Source organism: Misgurnus anguillicaudatus, chromosome 11 (genome assembly GCF_027580225.2).
Source record: "Misgurnus anguillicaudatus chromosome 11, ASM2758022v2, whole genome shotgun sequence".
In the NCBI taxonomy this organism is placed as follows: Eukaryota; Metazoa; Chordata; class Actinopteri; order Cypriniformes; family Cobitidae; genus Misgurnus; species Misgurnus anguillicaudatus.
In genome coordinates this window covers 37,042,236-37,061,337 of record NC_073347.2, presented here as the reverse complement: position 1 = coordinate 37,061,337, position 19,102 = coordinate 37,042,236, and the positions used below count along the sequence as shown (strand labels likewise).

General features: G+C 37.1%; 1 protein-coding gene across 1 annotated transcript in view; it reads right to left on the bottom strand.

Annotated features, from left to right (window-relative positions):
* The window catches only part of eys (eyes shut homolog), a 255,595-nt gene that overhangs the window by 193,923 nt on the left and 42,570 nt on the right, over positions 1–19,102 (bottom strand). Inside the window, exons 7-11 of the mRNA XM_073873603.1 lie at positions 18,985–19,089; positions 16,161–16,300; positions 15,654–15,817; positions 14,835–15,088; positions 11,943–12,047 (exon numbers count right to left, since the gene is read on the bottom strand). Of these exons, the coding sequence (XP_073729704.1) occupies positions 11,943–12,047; positions 14,835–15,088; positions 15,654–15,817; positions 16,161–16,300; positions 18,985–19,089 (768 nt within the window). The remainder of the gene's footprint in view (positions 1–11,942; positions 12,048–14,834; positions 15,089–15,653; positions 15,818–16,160; positions 16,301–18,984; positions 19,090–19,102) is intronic.

Below are 19,102 nucleotides of genomic sequence, written 5' to 3'. Positions count from 1 at the left end.
GTTATCTACTGTAGGGCTTCACACTTACGGATGTTGTATTATATATGTTTTTAGCGGAATAAACATTTAAATTGAAACACAAATGTATAGACAAACACTGTATGTGACCCGTGCTGGCAAAATGAGTCGGAATGAGCAAATTTTTAAAAATGTGTTATTTCTATTTATATATTTTAAAACTTTAAAACGATGGATGATATGTTGGAATCTGTTAAAATGACCTGTTTCAAGTTTACAGAGTTAGCAAAAATTAAGTTATTTTTTTTAAGGTTCAAAAGCAAATCACTGCATACTTTAAAATCACTGTAAAACTAATAGATTTAGCATACAAAGTCAAAAACAATATTTATAGGAAAATATATGTTCAACTTTTTTCTTTCTTGTATTTTTTGATTGACTTTAAAACAGCATTAAGATCTACACTGCAAAAAATGATTTTCAAGAGAAAAAAAATCTTAGTATTTTTGTCTTGTTTTCCGTAAAAATATCTAAAAAAATTATTTAAATTAAGATGCTTTTTCTTGATGAGCAAACTGACCCAAGAAAATAAGGCTAGTTTTTAGACCAAAAATATCAAATAGAAGTGATTTTGTGCATAAAACAAGCAAAAAATCTGCCAATGGGATAAGCCAAAAAATCTTGAAAATTTTTCTTAAACACTAAATTCAAGAAAAATATCATGAAAAAATTATAAAAAAATATTTATTTATAATAACTATTTTAACCTCAGTCAAGTCCTGCACTTTATTTTCTAATTCCTGCATGTTTTAAAACCAGAACCAAAATCTCAGACGCGCATGTGGATGGAGATGCACCTTTGTTAAGCATTTAGGATGGGTCACTTCTCAGAAAACATAAAAAATATCATTTTAGATGTTTAATGATAATTTAGAGCATTTGGACAAGTGCTTAATTTACTTATTTTTATAAAAACCTCAATCTCAACCAAAATCAACATTTATACTTTCATTTGCCTCTATAGCTCAAAATTAAACTGTGCATATTCAGACTCATTTTGCCAGCATGGGTCACATATACAGATATCACTTAACTCTTTCCCCGCCAGCGTTTTTAAAAAAAAGTTGCCAGCTAGCGCCAGCATTTTTCATGATTTTCACAAAAGTTTAATGCCTTCCTGAAAATGTTCTTCTTTAAATATATAAACAAACAATATATGAGATGGAAGAACAGACCCTTTGCTTTCAAAAAAAAAAAAAGAAAAAAAAAAGTTTCATCCTACCTTTATTAGTTCTCTTGTAATCACCTCTCAAACATGGGTACGTTTCTTCAAAAACACCCAATTTTGATCAAAAAGCTGAGATAATTCCATTTTTGCGAAGGACTTTTGATAGAGATCAGATGCAGAGCGATCTTTAAAACATATACGGAGTTCTTTCTCTTTCACGTGAGGCCCTACTTCCGGGTTGTCTAAGTTGCGGAAGTCACCTGGTGGATAATAGCGGTATTGTGGAAGGACGGAAAATCTCGTCATTGGCGGGGAAGCGTTTTCTCTTAATTGACGAGATATCTCGTCAATGGCGGCGAAAGAGTTAAAGCTGCACAGTATGAGTTTGGTTCCAAAACAAGATAACACTGTTTTTAAAATTATTGTCCAAAAATGTTTGTTATTATGTTATCATGTTTTTATTATGTTTTAGTGTGCTAGCTGTATTTTTTTATTAAAACAAACCAACTGCAGTTTGACTGATATTAATTGGAATGCAAAATAAATAAAGTTTAACAATTTTTGAGTTATCTGGTTTTGGAATCTCTTCATATGTTGGTTCAGGAATTTGGTGTAAATTTTGATGCACTTTGTACATTTTCTGACCACATGCACTGCAAAAATAGTTGTGATGGAGTGTAGATAGGTGGAATGGACTCTAGCAATTATTTTGTGACGGAACGCAGTTCCTAACCGAAGCCCTGGACATCACACTTGTTCTCTAGTAAGTGTCACCTGTACACATTCTGCTCCCCACACCGAGTTATGTTCTGGCTGAAGCTGATTTATATCTCTTTTGATTTATCTCAGCCAGATTCCTGCCAAAGTGTGCAGAGCAGAACAGAGTCATTACTACAGTCCCCTCGGTTAGTTTAATCCCACAGGCAATTAGGATTTGTAGGACTTTGTTTTCCACTCAAAAGAAGCTTTACAGGGTTGTTATTGATTCTGAAAGCTCCGCGGGCACACGCGGACTCAACCCACTGGATCATTTAATCATGTTTAATAAGAGCCAGTCATTGCCTTTCTGATTTATTGCATTAAGCGAGCCAGTGACAAATTCAGACACGGCCCAGATCAAGGCAGAAATCTTTTTAATCCACATGCGATCGGACCACACAATCACGTACACAAACCATCGAGACCTATCTATCTTCGTAAACAATCCAATAGATTATATGCTTCTGATTTCCTCTCCCTTTGTTTTCAAAACATTTGGATATTAAGAAATTCTTATTCAAGACGGCAAATTTACACACGATTATAAAAAAAAAGGAATGTCAGTATAAAAACTAGCAAACATCTCGGAATTATCGTAGTTGTGAGCACTGTCTCAGATGTCCACAGCAACATCCATTAACAAGCCAGACACAGAGCGCTCACGGTTAACAGCCTTAGTGTATCTTCTTTATCCATGAAGAAATGTCACCCTATTAGGACGCTGTGGGAGACTCAGCATGTTATATAGGAGGGACTTTGTCACTTGCAGCGAGAGACCCATCATTACTGAGAAACCCTACAACGCTGTCACCACAGCTCTGGATATAAAACAAGGTATTACTGAACAGTCAGAGGAATACTTCATTATTACCAGTGTGTTTTACATGACAGGTGTGTGCCGTTGTGCTTAGCATTATGCCTTACAGGTTCTTGGACTGTGGCACAGCAAAAAGATATATATTTACATCATAAACAATCATTTCAAATCTAGACCTGGTCCCAGATGGCAGCCTCAAATGTCAAAGTAAAACGTTCTTGTGGTTTGTAAGAAGACATCGAACTCAATTCCTGCTGGGGTGTTTATATACAGTCCTCCAGAAAAATGCGATTATGCAATCACATGATTCAACGCATAATCAGCCAAACTCCGCATATTTATGCACTGGTCGCATTTTTTCAAATACGCTGCACTTTCGCAGCGTAAGTTGCAGATTTCTGTGCGCGAAATATGCGGGGCTTGCATGATTTCATAATCCCTGCATTTTCGTAACAAAAAGTCACCTATATCTTAGCAGAAAGTTGAAAAATGTTGCATTTACTTCACACATGCGCAGCCATGTCCCCTGTTGCCATGGGAACGTTATGAAGTGACATGATTATGTGACGTGAACATCGTTGAAAAGCTGCAAATAGTTTTTGCAAGTTCCTGCAATTTCATTGCATAAAATTGCATAAATATCCCACATAACCCATTGCATTTTTGAAGAAAACGTGCAGCAAGATCAAGGATTTTTGCCCACAACAATCAAAAAAAAAAACTGCTTTTTTCTAGAAAGGGAAAACAGTCATTTATATACACTCACCCAAAGGATTATTAGGAACACCATACTAATACTGTGTTTGACCCCCTTTCACCTTCAGAACTGTCTCAATTCTACGTGGCATTGATTTAACAAGGTGCTGAAAGCATTCTTTAGAAATGTTGGCCCACATTGATAGGATAGCATCTTGCAATTGATGGAGATTTGTGGGATGCACATGAAGGGCACGAAGATCCCGTTCCACCACATCCCAAAGATACTCTATTGGGTTGAGATCTGGTGACTGTGGGGGCCATTTTAGTACAGTGAACTCATTTTCATGTTCAAGAAACCAATGAAATGATTCAAGCTTTGTGACATGGTGCATTATCCTGCTGGAAGTAGCCATCAGAGGATGAGTACATGGTGGTCATAAAGGGATGGACATGGTCAGAAACCATGCTCAGGTAGGCCGTGGCATTTAAACAATGCCCAATTGGCACAAAGGGGCCTAAAGTGTGCCAAGAAAACATCCCCCACACCATTACACCACCACCATCAGCCTGCACAGTGGTAACAAGGCATGATGGATCCATGTACTCATTCTGTTTACGCAAAATTCTGACTCTACCATCTGAATGTCTCAACAGAAATCGAGACTCATCAGACCAGCCAACATTTTTGTTTTTGTTTGTCTTTAACTGTCCAATTTTTGTGAGCTCATGCAAATTGTAGCCTCTTTTTCCTATTTGTAGTGGAAATGAGTGGTACCCGGTGGGGTCTTCTGCTGTTGTAGCTCATCCGCCTCAAGGTTGTGCGTGTTGTGGCTTCACAAATGCTTTGCTGCATACCTCGGTTGTAATAGTGGTTATTTCAGTCAAAGTTGCTCTTCTATCAGCTTGAATCAGTCGGCTCATTCTCCTTTGACCTCTAGCATCAACAAGGCATTTTCGCCCACAGGACTGCCGCATACTGGATGTTTTTCCCTTTTCACCATTCTTTATAAACCCTAGAAATGGTTTTGCGTGAAAATCCCAGTAAGTGAGCAGATTGTGAAATACTCAGACCGGCACGTCTGGCACCAACAACCATGCCATGTTCCAAATTGCTTAAATCACCTTTCTTTCCCATTCTGATATTCAGTTTGGAGTTCAGGAGATTGTCTTGACCAGGACCACACCCTTAAATGCATTGAAGAAACTGCCATGTGATTGGTTGATTAGATAATTGTATTAATGAGAAATTAATAGGTGAGTGTAAGTTATATTGTATGAAAAATAACCCAAACACTTTACAGTGAGGTCATAGGCCTGCATTTGTGACCCGTGCTGGCAAAGTGAGTCTGAATGCGCACCATCACATTTTGAGCTGGAGGCAAAAGAAATTATAAATAGATTGAGGTTTTCATAAAAAAATAAGTACATTAAGCCCTAGTGTAGTGATCTCAATGCTCTAAATAGTCATTAAACATCTAAAATGATCTTTATATGTATGTTATATGAGAGGTGTATCATCCTAAATGCTTAGCTAACACAAAGATGCATCTCCATCCACATGCGTGCATGACATTTCGGTTCTTGTTAGAAAGTATATTGGTGGACTTGCTTGATGTAAAAAACAGTTATTAAGATAGATAAGACTTTAATCTTCCTACAATCTGCACAGAATTACAGTTTAAAAAATATCTGTTTTGAGAAGAATTCACAATTCTGTTTGTCTTAAGTGAATGTTTGATTAACTGTTGGGGATCTGATGTGTAAGAATTTATTTGATCCTTACATTACAGTAGATCTTAAAGCTGATTAAAGATGTCAATCAAACAATAAAAAAAGAAAAAAGTCGAACATATATTTTTCCTATAGATATTGTTTTTGACTTTGTGTGCTAAATCTATTAGTTTTACTGTGATTTTAAGGTATCTATGCAGTGATTTTGCTTTACTTTTTGCCACCCCCCCCTCCATCTAAAATGATGGTAACATGTTTGAAAACTCACTTACATTACATAAATCAGTTGGGGGTTTAATGTCCCGCTGTATATTGTAAATGTATCTTGTGGGAAACGTTAGCATTAGAGTCTTTTGCAAGCGCATTACACATTAGCTATAATGAAATGTAAAAATACAGAGTTTGATGATTTTCTCTGTTGATCTTCAACCACAGCAACAGATCCTCAAACTCCATCAACAGCTCCAAATGTGATGGTGGGCGTCAATCCGTCCAAACACCCATTTACACTGAGCCCTTATGTAATTTAGCCAATAAAACAAGACATTTTGCTCCTGGATGTTTCATTCTAGAATCAGTCATTTTCTGCAGTTTTAGGACTGATGGGGATTGATGGTTTGATTTACAGTCGTTACAGATAAATCGTAACGGGTGTTGAGACGGTCCATCACCGCAATCTATGATTCATGCCATGTCAATTTTGGTGGAATGCCAGACAAACAGCCTAACTATATGATCAAAACACATAAATTGTCTTTGTTTTATATACTGTATCAAATGATCCTTCACACAATCTTAATGTTTGTGGTTTAAACGCTGTAAACACAGCATATGTTGGGTATTTATACAGCATCTCAGACTAAACATCATTATGATGGACGCTCATGCAGAAACATCTAAGCGTCTAGACTTTGGTCGTCCTTGAAGAACAAGCGTGTATATGAGCTAAGTTCTCATTTACATAGGACATCACAGGTAATCTCTCATTGAGACATATGTCAAGAATAAGTGCAGGTAGACTAATGAAGATGCACTTATTGATAGGATGAAACTGATCGCTATAAAATCATCAGCTGTAGATGAAATGTTCATTTTCTTTGCAAAATGATGATAAAAGGGATTTCAGCTCTTTAATCTTTAACTCTTGAGGAAAACACCACTTTGGTGCTGGCAGTTTACGGTCAAGAGATATAATGCGTTTGATACATTTGCTATAAATATAAAAGGAGGTCGGGGCGTTCTTAGAACGACTGCTAATAACATTCTAGTTGACAAATGACACGTGTACGAACGCTCCTGCCAAGAACACAATGTATTAAATGCAACATTGACCCTTCAGTGTGTTCCTGCAACTTAAACACCGGAACAATGACATGACAAGGTCATGCGATTTATTTCCCAGCATTAGAAATGTGGACTTGAAGCAAAAATGTTAATAAAAATTGAAAAATGACTACTACAAATTAACATTTGTCAAGTGCAAATGAACAACAATCCTATGAAGCAATGCAGAAAAAAAACTGACTTAAAGTTATGAGAGCAATTCCAGTGTTATGGTTGTCAAAACTTGAAATGGAATTTTACAAAGAATGTTTTTATTTCCAATATACTGAACCATCTGTTTATATTTTTATAGACATCAGAAAAATATCAGTCTGTATATACTCATGTTTTCTGTTTTAGATAAAGGAAACATGCATGCATTGTGAATGTGACAACAAAGTACGCAAGTTTTTGGGAGACAACAAACTTTGTAGGAATTCAAATGCACAAACCAGATGCAGTAATACTCAACAAATGAAGAAGGTACGGCTCTTCAAAAAACACTTATTTTAATTTTTGTCTATGCATTTTTTTAAACAACATTATGGATGTGACAATTCTGAAATGTCCACACACTTGACTATAGAAAATATGGTAAAAAGCTTTAAAACCTTTAACAGAGACTTTGCATGAATATTTAACCACTAAATATTGACATCTGAGATATAAGTATAGCTAATTTCATGCTAACGTTGACATTTGCATGGAACTGTCCATCATGACCAATAAGCATATTTATTGTGCTCAAAGAAACCACAGACCTTTCTAAGCCAATCACGTCGTAAATGCACAACACAGCCCCAAGCCAATGATTACTGATTAACATGAGCTGTGACAGTGTAAAAAAAGAAATAAAGAAATAAATATCTATTCCAACAGTCATGTCATGCCTGTAAGACCCCTCAAAAAAGCACAGGTACAGAATCTAGTATAATATAAAGAAGTGCTAGTCATAAATATAACTAACAATGATTTTATTGAGGCATTGCTGCTATTTCTGAATGAAATAAGAAACTATGGGTGTAGTTACAGCATCCACCAGCAGGGGCAAACTAGGTCACACTTGACCCCTTCGTTCAAAAAGCCTGAAATCACATATTACTCGAATGCATTTTCAACAGTGATGCTAAACAGTAGAGGATTTTACATCTCAACTTCTTTATATTTATGCACCACTTTGACAGATATCTTAAGGCTTGTTAGTTGAGCTCTAAAAGGGCAAATTTCCAAGAGAATGTTAATGGCTTTTTATATGTTTTGTGAGCAGTCAACGTCCTGGCTGAGATTTATGAAGCCATTGATTCTTCCTCTGGCCGGTTTGTATGCTAATAGACTGAATCTGCACATAAAGGCTTGTTGTGCCGATCTATATCACATTTGTCTGGTGGTGCAGATATACTGTCCGCATGCCACTGATAGACGAGCATATCGATATCCTTTGTTATAAATAAAACACAGCTATTCACAGTAACTAATATTTGATCAATATCTCAGAGGAACAAGGCCAATGGATGCACCTTGCCAAATAATTAAACAAATTACGGTCATAACAACCTCCAATGGCAATGAGTGTCAATATCTAAACTTCAGCTTCCAAACGTCAGCAAGCGTTATCAGTTTCCCCATGTGCTCGATCGCCATTAAAACTAAGATGAAGAGAATGAGACTACACTTGCTGGGGTAACGTGCACCCTTTTGTGCTGATCCAGCATCAGATCTACAACCTTTTGTCTTCACCTTATACACACATAGAAAACCCCCACAATCTACATGTATGCATTTTGCAGATACTTTGATCCACAGTGACATACATTGCATTTTTTATCAGTGTGTGTGTGTTCCCGTAAACACAATGTTCTAACGATTGAGAAACAGAAGCTAAATGTCTTCCCGTGTCCAAAGAAATGTACAAATCCCGAAATGACCCAATCACTTTTTACCTGAACCTGAGGTGCATAAATAACTTATTTTTCTCGGGTCAGGTCTTTCTTTAAAAATCTGACAAAATTAGACCTAACTTTGACACAGTGGCATTTTTTATAACTGGACCTGAATGTAAATACCATCGATGTGTGTGCAGTCTGCAGCCTGAACGCACCCAGGTGTCCTCGCAACCAATTTGGCCACTGCTCCATTCATTTTCATTTGTTATCTGATGATGACACCAACTTGAAAAGTGATTGACAGGTCTGGCTCAACGAATATTAATCTACCGCCAGCCACATGATGTATCACATGATGCACACAAGCGAGATAGTTTGGGTCTTCTCAGGTCTGGTCATTTTAAATTACCCAAGACCGCTACTATTATACCCGACCCGTTTCCATGAAACTTTTAGACCCGAACATGCTCGGGTCTTGGGTCAGATCTCAGGTTTTTGTATCTAAGCACACTAGTTTGGAAACCACTTTCTCCGTCTGGCAAGCTTTAATCTGATTAGAGAGTTGAGTATAGGCCGGACAGGGTTTTTATCAATCCACCTGGAAACAAAGTCATGTTTATAAGTCACCAGGTTGATAGAAAGTTGCAGCAGATGAAATACTTGGAGCAGGCGTTATGCTGTTTCGTCTTCGTGAGAATACTACAGCTTGACCCTAACTTGACTTATCTAAAGTGAAGTTAAATGAGATTCAGAAAAGACAACCACTGTCAATGTTCCAAAATCAAGCATAAATCATAATAGTGTGAACACATCAATCAACCCAACAATCTCTTCAGCTCAGGCACCTGTTTGGGAAAGAGTCATTAATGGCCAACTCGCACTTCCGCCAAAACCACGCAAGCGGTATTTAACACCCAATTGTGCGTGCAATTCACCAGGAAGTTAATGAAGCATGAAGGAATGTCACACATATAGTGCGGCCTTTTCCAAATGGGATTTCTGACACAATCTATGGCTCGGAGCGATTCTCACTCCACAAAATCAACATACAGTCAAATATCAGCCAATTTCTTCTTCATATTTTACTTCTCTTGCTAAAAATGTTATGCAGGTGCCGTGTGTCTCTCTACTTAAAAAGTAAAAACACATCTAAAGAACTTTCCACGTCAAGATTAAGAAGACATGCCTTACAAACACATCGATCCAGAGGCACATGATTCATATGTCGCTGATTCATTTGTGCTGATCATGACGCGCTGGATTTATAATAAAAGATGAAACAACAGAAATGGAATGATATACACTAGTTGTTTTACCTTGATTATCTTGTTTTTGTAAACATTTACAACAAAAACATTTTATTGCACAGCCCTATAATGAACTGAAATATTTACCATTTAAATCTAACTAGATCAACTTTTCTACTTACCAAATGGACTTAAAACAATAATAATTAGTACTGCGTTTAGGTTGTGCATATGTAAATGTAGTGCTGTAGAAGCATCAGCTGCTCACCCATAAAACACACAAGAAGATAAAACTCAATCAAGTAAAATGACAGGAATTATTTTTCAAAACATTTGTTTTACCTTCTAATCATCAAGTCGGTCGTGAACAACATAAAAGCAAATTCTCATTTGTTTCAGAAAATTTGCAAATGCTTTTATACAATCCGGCAGAGGATTATGTACAATTGTCTGCTGTTTGCTACAGTTTCAATTGTTTATGTCATTTTCATTAAAATACATTATACTGGTTTATGTTCAAAACAAAACATTTAGAAATTTGTTCATCACATAAATCATGACATGCAGAATGGTTGACCTATTTGTCATCATCTGTTTTTCCATTTATTTTATTGTTGTAGACTTTTGTAAATGTGAACTGATTTGATCAATTGCTGAATGGGAATAAATGTGTGACGTGTAAAATGACTGTAAAAGACATTCTGAGTGATTATTTGATATGTTGGGAGGAAAGATGTGGATGTTGTGATGTGGATGACAATCTGCCTGGGACATCAGTTTGTACAAATTGTTCAGAGAAATGCACGCATTATTTTGCAAACTTTAAGAATGATTGGAGAAATGTTTCTAAAGCAACTGCAATGGACCGTGTACCTCGATATTGTTTGTTTGTTGATTTCTTAACACCATTAATCTATTAACACAAATTAATCTAAGTAGGGGAAGGACAATTTGGCAAACATGCTAACTTTACACAAAAAAAAAACTCCTGACTCAGCCAAGATTCAAACAGGGGAAGACAGGCAACAATTTTTGCTGTGAGACAACACTGATACTACCTAAGACACTGTGCTGCCTGCAAGGACATTGGTGATTATAATTGTAGATCTTTTCTAATACATACGAGGAAATAGTGGTAAAGTAATGCACATAATGCAAACTGGTGGTTAATATGATGGTATTCTACTATATTGAAAAAGATATCCTTGTGTCCTTTTAGAAAACATCAACTTGAGCCCAGCTATGGGCCCTGAAGATCTGCAACTATAAATAATTTAAGTATCCCTTATCATTAAAATAACATCAACTAATCACTGTACTTTTACAATTTCCCCTCATTAGTACACGAACTCACAAATATCCACAGTGTGGTGGGCACCCGTATGCTTTCATTGTCCAAGGGCTTTGATTTAAAAGCTTGTGGAGGGTTTCCAGACAGCTCTTACTTTCTGTCATTTCCTGAAATGTGGCTGACGGAAAGCACTACTTGTTAGTAGCTTTACAGGAGTATGCGGAGACTAAATCCATCACTGCCACCAAGTCCACTAAGTTCAACCAATCTGTTGTACATCAGCGGCCCAGTAGAAAGGACTAGAAGAGACATTTTTATGCTGCCTTCTGCCAATTAACCAGGATGACTTCAGAGTGATTAACCCAAGATCCAACCCAGCAACATACGAGATACACGCGCCAACCGAGAGACCGTCAGTGTGATGAATGGCCATGCTAATTGCTTTCATTTCTTGACCTGTACTGTATGTTGTACTGCGCTGTTTTGTTATGCATTCTTCTTTCTTATGGTACCGTGCATCCCAAATAGCCTCCCAACCCCTTTTCAATTTTGATATCTAACTGGATTGTTGAGCTTCTAACCTGATCAAGTCCTCCAACATCACACCGCCTCCCGTAAAAATCGTGGCTTCTTCCTAGACCTGTCCTGACAAGATGGAGGTCTGTTTTATTTCACCATCATGTTTGTGAGAATTAAAGAGAGGTCGTTTCAATAAACACCAGAAAATTTACACTGATGGATTTTCTTCCCCTTGGGCTGATAGATTATCTTGAAGATATAGGAGATAAGTCACACAGAACATGCTTCTTGGTATCCAATAAAGTCGCACATGATCTACGGAGCTTTGGAGATTAGATCTGTTCCTGTCTAAATGGTTCCTGTGGAATACAGACCTGTGTCTCTTTCCCAAAGATGATGTCCTTTTTCAACATCTTTACATCATACAAGTTGTAACACAGACAAGTGTACTGAATGCATGCGTTGTTTTGGAGCACTGTACACTTACCAATTGGACAGATACAAATGTTGTCATTGACCAGATCAATGCAGGTGCCCCCATTACGGCAGGGTCGAGACCAACACTCATTTATATTCTCTGAGCATCTTCTGCCTGCATGATAGACATTTATAAGAGAAGAGAGATATAACAAGAAGCAGGTAACATTTCAAATTCAAATGATGTGATATTCGGTGACATTCCCGACACAAAAATAAACAAAAATGATTGAATAGAATAGAAACAGTAAAGAGGATAAACTGTTTGGGGTGGTTTCCCAGACAATAAGACAGTAGACAGTAAGAGCTGTCCAAACTGAAAACAACTTAAGACATATCTTAAAATACATCAGTGCCCTTTGTTTTGCCTCAAAATGCACACAAGTCATGTTATTCGTAAGGCATGTTTGTTAAAACTAGTTTCCTAATTATACTAAGACCAACAGTAGTCCTGGCTTAAGATAAAACCTGTCTTGGAAACCACCCCTTTATTTGCTAAGCGGCAATGAGGTGGCTTTAAAAAACATCTATAGAGATATTATAATACTGTGATATTTGCCAAAAATCACATAAATTACAGTTAAAATTAAAAAGACTTCTTAAATATTAACCTGTGCTGGCAAAATGAGGCGGAATGAGGACATTTAAAAAAAAACCTGTTCGAAGTTGACAGAGTCAATTTTGAGAAAAATCAAGTTAAAGAGTTTTAAGGTTGGAAAACAAAATCACTGCATCCATAGCTTAAAATCACAGTAAAACTAATATCTTTAGCACACACACAGTCAAAAACAATATCTGTAGGAAAAATATGTGTTTAACTTTTTTCTTTCTTTTATTGTTTGATTGACATTGAAACAGACAACATTACTAGACAGCGATTTACTGTAATGTAAGGATCTAATATAATCTTATACATCAGATATTTTCCCTCAACACTTAACCAAACATTCACTTAAGACTCTCACTTTTTATTTTTATTGAAATTTTATTTTTTTAGATTAAAACCTTTAAAAGCCGTTTTTTTCAGTCATAGAAGTACAAATAGCAGGCTTTTAGTTGCTGTAAATATATTGATATCCTACACAATCATTGTAGTATCATAAAATAATTAGCAAATATGCAAGACAAGGTTTTTACTCTAAAAATACAAACAAGAGATAAAGAATTTACAAAAGTGCAGAGAGCCGAAGCGTTTCAGCACTCGGACAGCGCCATGCGATTTTTAAAGCATTACTTAAAATGTTTCTCATCTCACCATATCCACAGGTACAGTGTCATTATATACAATAAATCCGTAAGGTAGCATTTAAGAAACATTTAATAATAGATGCATTTGTTTAAAGCAAAGCATTTATTTACTTACCAGGCTACAGATGAAGCAGCTCTTTGCGCCTTCTAACGTCTCATAATCGGTCCTCATTTATGTCCAAGAGACTCAATAATAATCTTTTGCATTTAATCCTTTAATCTTTCATATTTAAAAGCACTTTTGTGCTGCTGTGCATTCATGTATGTGTTAAGCAAACCCGCGTTGTCGTCTCGTTTATAGGTGCATATAACTAACGCGCTCATTAAATAACAAAAAATCATATTGCACCATTGACTTTAGACTTTAGAGCAGGTTTTTGTTGGTCAATGGCGTCATCTATATTAGTTGCCTCAAAATAGCAACGCGCCAACAATGCGCCTGGACACCTTGTTTTCAGACAAGAACGCCCATGGGTGCAAAATTGGGCGCAAATGCATTTGCTATTTAAACAACGTGGCACTAAACATGAAAATGATAATTATGCAGGGTGGAAACTAGCAAAATACACTTGCGTCGCGCATTGCGCTGCATTGCGCTGCATTGCGCCGAGTGTATGATAGAGCCCTAGTAGGGATGCATATCAATTAATCGCAATTAATCTATAGCAGAATAAAAGTTTTTGTTTACATCATATATGTGTGTGAACTGTGTATAATAATTATGTATATATAAATATGCACACATGCATGTATAATTTTAAGAAAACAATATATTTATATATTAAGTATTTATATTTATATAAAATATAAATTATACATAAATATACAAATGTATATACACATGTAAACATTGCTTAAATATATACATGCATGTGTGTGCATTTGACTGTGCAGAGTTATTGTACGCGGTGCACACGCATATATGATGTAGACAGGGACGTTTGTTCTGCTATGGATTAATCGCGATTAATTGATATGCATCCCTAAGCCCTACATCTGCGTGTGTGCATGCTTCAGATCAGTCAGTCAGCTCGAGGAAGATCGTTTTCATGTCTTATTGCTCTTAATAACTCTTTAAACATAAATCCTGCAGTTTATTTTCTAATTCCTGCATGTTTTAAAACCCAAACCAAATGTCAGACACACATGTGGATGGAGACGCATCTCTCAGAAAACATACAAGTAAAGATCATTTTAGATGTTTACTGGATATTTAGAACATTGAGATCACTAGATGAAGGCTTAATGTACTTATTTTTATGATAACCTCAAATTTAACCAAAATTGACATATATACTTTCTTTTGCCTCTAGCTCAAAATTAGACGATGCACATTCAGACTCATTTTTACTGCACAAGTCACAAATCATTGTGAATCTTGGTAAGAAAATGACTTAAACACAGATTTAAACACTCTGTTTATGTACTTTGAACAAAACAAAAATAAAGTGACTCATTGCAGCTTTAAGCAAACCTTCACCCACTTTCTATTTAAGGTCACTGTCTGGGAAAAGCATCCGAGATATTGAAGAAATCTCATTTGCAATTTTCGTTCCGATGGGACTGCTTCTCAATGATACCCAAAACCACCTATGTCACAGTTGTTTCCTGTCTTAGTAATCACATTGAGTATGATAGGGAACATTAATCTTACCCATAAATCCCGTCGTACACAGGCATTGGTAACCTGCCACCAAGTCAATGCAAGTGGCACCACTGGCGCAAGGAAAACTTCTGCATTCATCTGTCTCAAGCTCGAAGAACGTTCCCTCGTATCCCGGCATGCATTGACAGGTGCAGTTGTGCCGTCGACCCAAACAGACGCCGTGTTCTGAACATCGATGTCCGATGCAGAAGTCAATGTCGAGTTCGCAGTGGACTCCAGCGTATCCGTAACCACAAAGGCATCTTGGGATGCATAAAACGGTATCTCTTAATGAAATCGAAACAAAAGCCGCTGGACATGTAGACAAAATAAATGGGGTAGTCGTGGGGGAGGATGATGTAATTTGCTTTGCTTTTTATCATGAAAACATGCCATTTATTTTTGTAGTTATGTGTGGTTTAACCTTATGAGACCGGCAGAGAACTGAAGCTGAACAGAATTTCAATTTTATATGGGAAGAAGCTTCTTGTTTAAGATGAAACAATGGTGTTGATCTTACACCAGCACTTACAATTGTATATGTCAGCCATTTATTTTAATTGGCCATTATTACTGTTAATGCTCAAGATTGTTTTGCATTTATGTTTGGTTTCAATTTACATTTCATTTGTGCATTTAGCAAGATGCTTTTCTCCAAAGTGACTTAATCTACACATTCTAAGGGTGTGGGATCGAACCCATGACCTGCTTACACAATGCTCTACAATCTGAGCTACAGAAATAACAACTGTTTATTTGTTACCTTTATATATTCTTATATAAGAAGGCAAAAAACACTACATTAACAGACCAAAAAATGTTGCTCACCGGTATCCACCGACCTCATCGACGCAGGTGGCGCCATTCTGACACCTGTGCCGTGCGCACTCATTTATATTGACCAAGCAGGTCGGCCCGGTCCATCCACGTGTACAAACACAACTGTAACTGCTGATGTTGTTAAGAACACAACGTCCTCCATTGGCACATGGCTGTCAAAATAAAAACCAACCATTATCCCAAAACAATGAAGGAAAGCTAATGTATTTGAATTGCCATTTTGCTAATGATGATTACCAACATAAGTAAAACCAACCCAAATAATTTAGCTTGTTCGAAGGGAGATGCAATTTGCCTTTGTAGTTACAGTTCAGTGATAATGCATGTAAACAGAGTCACATTTTCAAAACGACCGTGCGTTAAGCACAGAGACCATGTTTTATCTGCTGGTGTATACATTTATTAAGGGTTCATGCCATAAATGTACATATAAATTAATTAAAACAGATCTCATCAAGCACCACCATCCAGCTCAACCAAACATATCTGACTCACCTGTAGGTTTGGAGGGCACGGAGCGCGACACGTATTGAGGAGGTCACGGGGTAAATCCACACAGACTGTCCCGAGAGGACAGGTGATGTTGTGAAGAGAGCAGGCGTCTATGTCAATCTCACAGTCAACACCTGTGAATCCTGTAAGGAAGGTGAGAACACATTTACAATTTAAAAAAGTGCAAAACCAGGTAAAGATTAAAATACTTTCACAATTGTTAAATCTTTCGGAAATGCCACTGTGCCTCAATCAATAAACACAAAGCAAGTTGAAAAACACATTTCCTTGTGAATAAAAACACAAACCAGAAAGCATTTTCCATAAGCCTGTTTAAATAGGCATTTCAAGTCAGTCCAAGCAAAGACCATAAAAATACAGAGGTTGATAAGAGGCCGGCCTAGTTTGTTAAAAGGATTTCAAGATAAAGAAAATCTGGCGTGTTTGCATTTGGTTTACATAATGGAAACCAATAACTTCAAAATGGATTCATAAGGGATTTAAGCAGGAGGATGGCATATACAAAAATCAGTTATGGGTCAAAACAGTCAACTATGATTTTTTCCTCTGGATTCTCACTGAGGGTTTGGTGTCAGCATGTTGTGCTTTAAAGGAGTCATATGACCAAATTTCATGTTTATTTTTGTTTTTAGAGAGTTAAAAGATGCAGTTGCAACATTTAAAATTGTATAAATCCTTTTTAAAAGTGAAGCCTCATCCAGGTCTACCTAAAACGGCTTGTTCAAACACGCCCGTGCAGTTAGACGTCATAAAATGAACATTTGAATAACACCTCCCTAATGTACATGCAAAGATCGAGGGTGTAACTTTCAATCACACTGTAGTATTGTTGTTTCTGCCATGTCGAGCAGACCCTGTGTTTCATTGCAAAAATACTTTGTTTGGCCTTCCAATAGAGTAAACATTAAGAAAGCAGGGGTTAGGACATTTTACGACATTTTACGAAAGGACTACTTTCTAAAAACGGGGAAGTTTAAGTCTGGATGTACACAAAGGCTTCGTCTAAAAAGTGGAGCAATTCCAATTTTTCAACTACATTCTGGTTCTTCTGAATGAAATCCTGTAAGGGGCGGATGTTTTCATATTTAATGAATTTCCTACTGACGATTCAAATGCAAGTTTTGCGAGAGTACTGCTTGTTTGTAGTTTCTACGATCACAAATGCAGACATGTTTTAGTATCATTACCTTAATCTGTTACATTCTGCTCACATTGTGCTGGTAAAGTTGATCGATCAGCTTGTTTTCTGGGTCAGATTCAGGCTTGTATTGATAAGGTAGTAAAGACGATATTATCTCCTGGCTTTTAATTTGCTTTGGGAGCTCATCTTTCAAAACATGGTAAGTAGCATCATATTTCTGTTTACGTAATTGAGGTATTCAGCCAATCACAATGCACTGATTAGCTGGCCAGTTGATTCACACCGTGCTTTCTCAGAACTGTTACAGAAGGGCGGGACTTAGAGGTGCTACAAAAATGTACGGTATGCGGAAAATAATGTTTTTTTTTACCATAAACCACCCACACATTGCATTACACCAAATACACAAAGTAATGTGCTTTTTAGCCACGAAATATGAGCCCTTTAACAGCAATTGGTGGACAAAAAGAATATTTAAAGTATAGCTTATGTAAAAAAATCACAATTTTCAACAAGGCAATAACTCTTTATTATACTTTATTATACCCATTCATATGAAATGCTTTGATTAAATTAAAGTTAGATATTTATTACATGTATGCATGTGGTAGATGCATTCATCCAACGTGAGATATACAGTGTAATCTACAGATTTCTTTCATCAGTATGTGTGTTCCTTAGGATCAAACTCATGACCTTTGCATGACTAGCGCATCGCTCTATCAACTGAGCCACATTAGACCAGCACTAACCACTATAAACCATGTATTTTCATGTTCTTGTACATTTGAACATTTCTGTTGGATGTGCATCTGTTCACAAGCCAAATAGAAATAAACCTCAAATTCGCAATATTACATTTTTAATAATAACACCAACTTTATATCTGCACTGTTTTTTCTATGTCTCTAAAGTTGGTTCTTTCTTGTATGCTTTTTTATATTATAAAAAGCGCTATATGAATAAAAACTGAACTTTTTAGGGGAAAGAGATAACTCGCATATCTTGACGGAGGTGAACCGTACGCCACTGTTTTGAAGACTTCTTTCAATTCATAGTTTATTAATATTTAACCGCCCCACTTCCATCTGCTTCCACATACTCACAGTCAATATCCTTTGCTAAATTATGTACAATCGTTAACAGTGACCTGGCCCGGGTTTCATATGTTTAAAGGAGAAAAATAGGCACGGTCAAATCTTTTTATGAGAAAGTCATTCGAATGATTCCTCCTTTTGTATCTCTCTCGGAGCGGCGAGCAGGCGTGGGCAGGTTTAGGGAGGGGGCGTCTGGGACTCTGGGTCCTCTACTCATCGAGCGGAAGGGAGCAGCTGGCAGCGAAGCCCGGCTTGCAACCCTGCCAGCGAGTTGCCAGTCTCCGGGGTGAGCCATCAGGTTCCATCACTGAATGCAAATCGAGCTTCATAAAAGAGTGAGCAGAACCAACAATTACGAGAGGGATCCATATCAATGCGGTGGCCTCAAAAGGGAAGAGCATTTCATAACACAATATTGACACAATTCTGCAGCACTAATGAGCTCTGGCAGCGGGAGGATGGCGGTGATTTGCTCAGCTGTCAGTCAGAGAGCCTGGCGCGCTGGCACGGTGGGACAGTCAAAATAATAAGAAAATAGCACGTTCTCGTGAGTAAGACAAACTCATACCTGTAGGACATGAACATTCGTAGTATCCGACCAAGTCCGTGCACGTTCCCTGGTGCTGACATGGGTTGAAGTCGCACTCATTTATTTCAGCCTCGCAGTGGCGACCTGCAGGAAGACA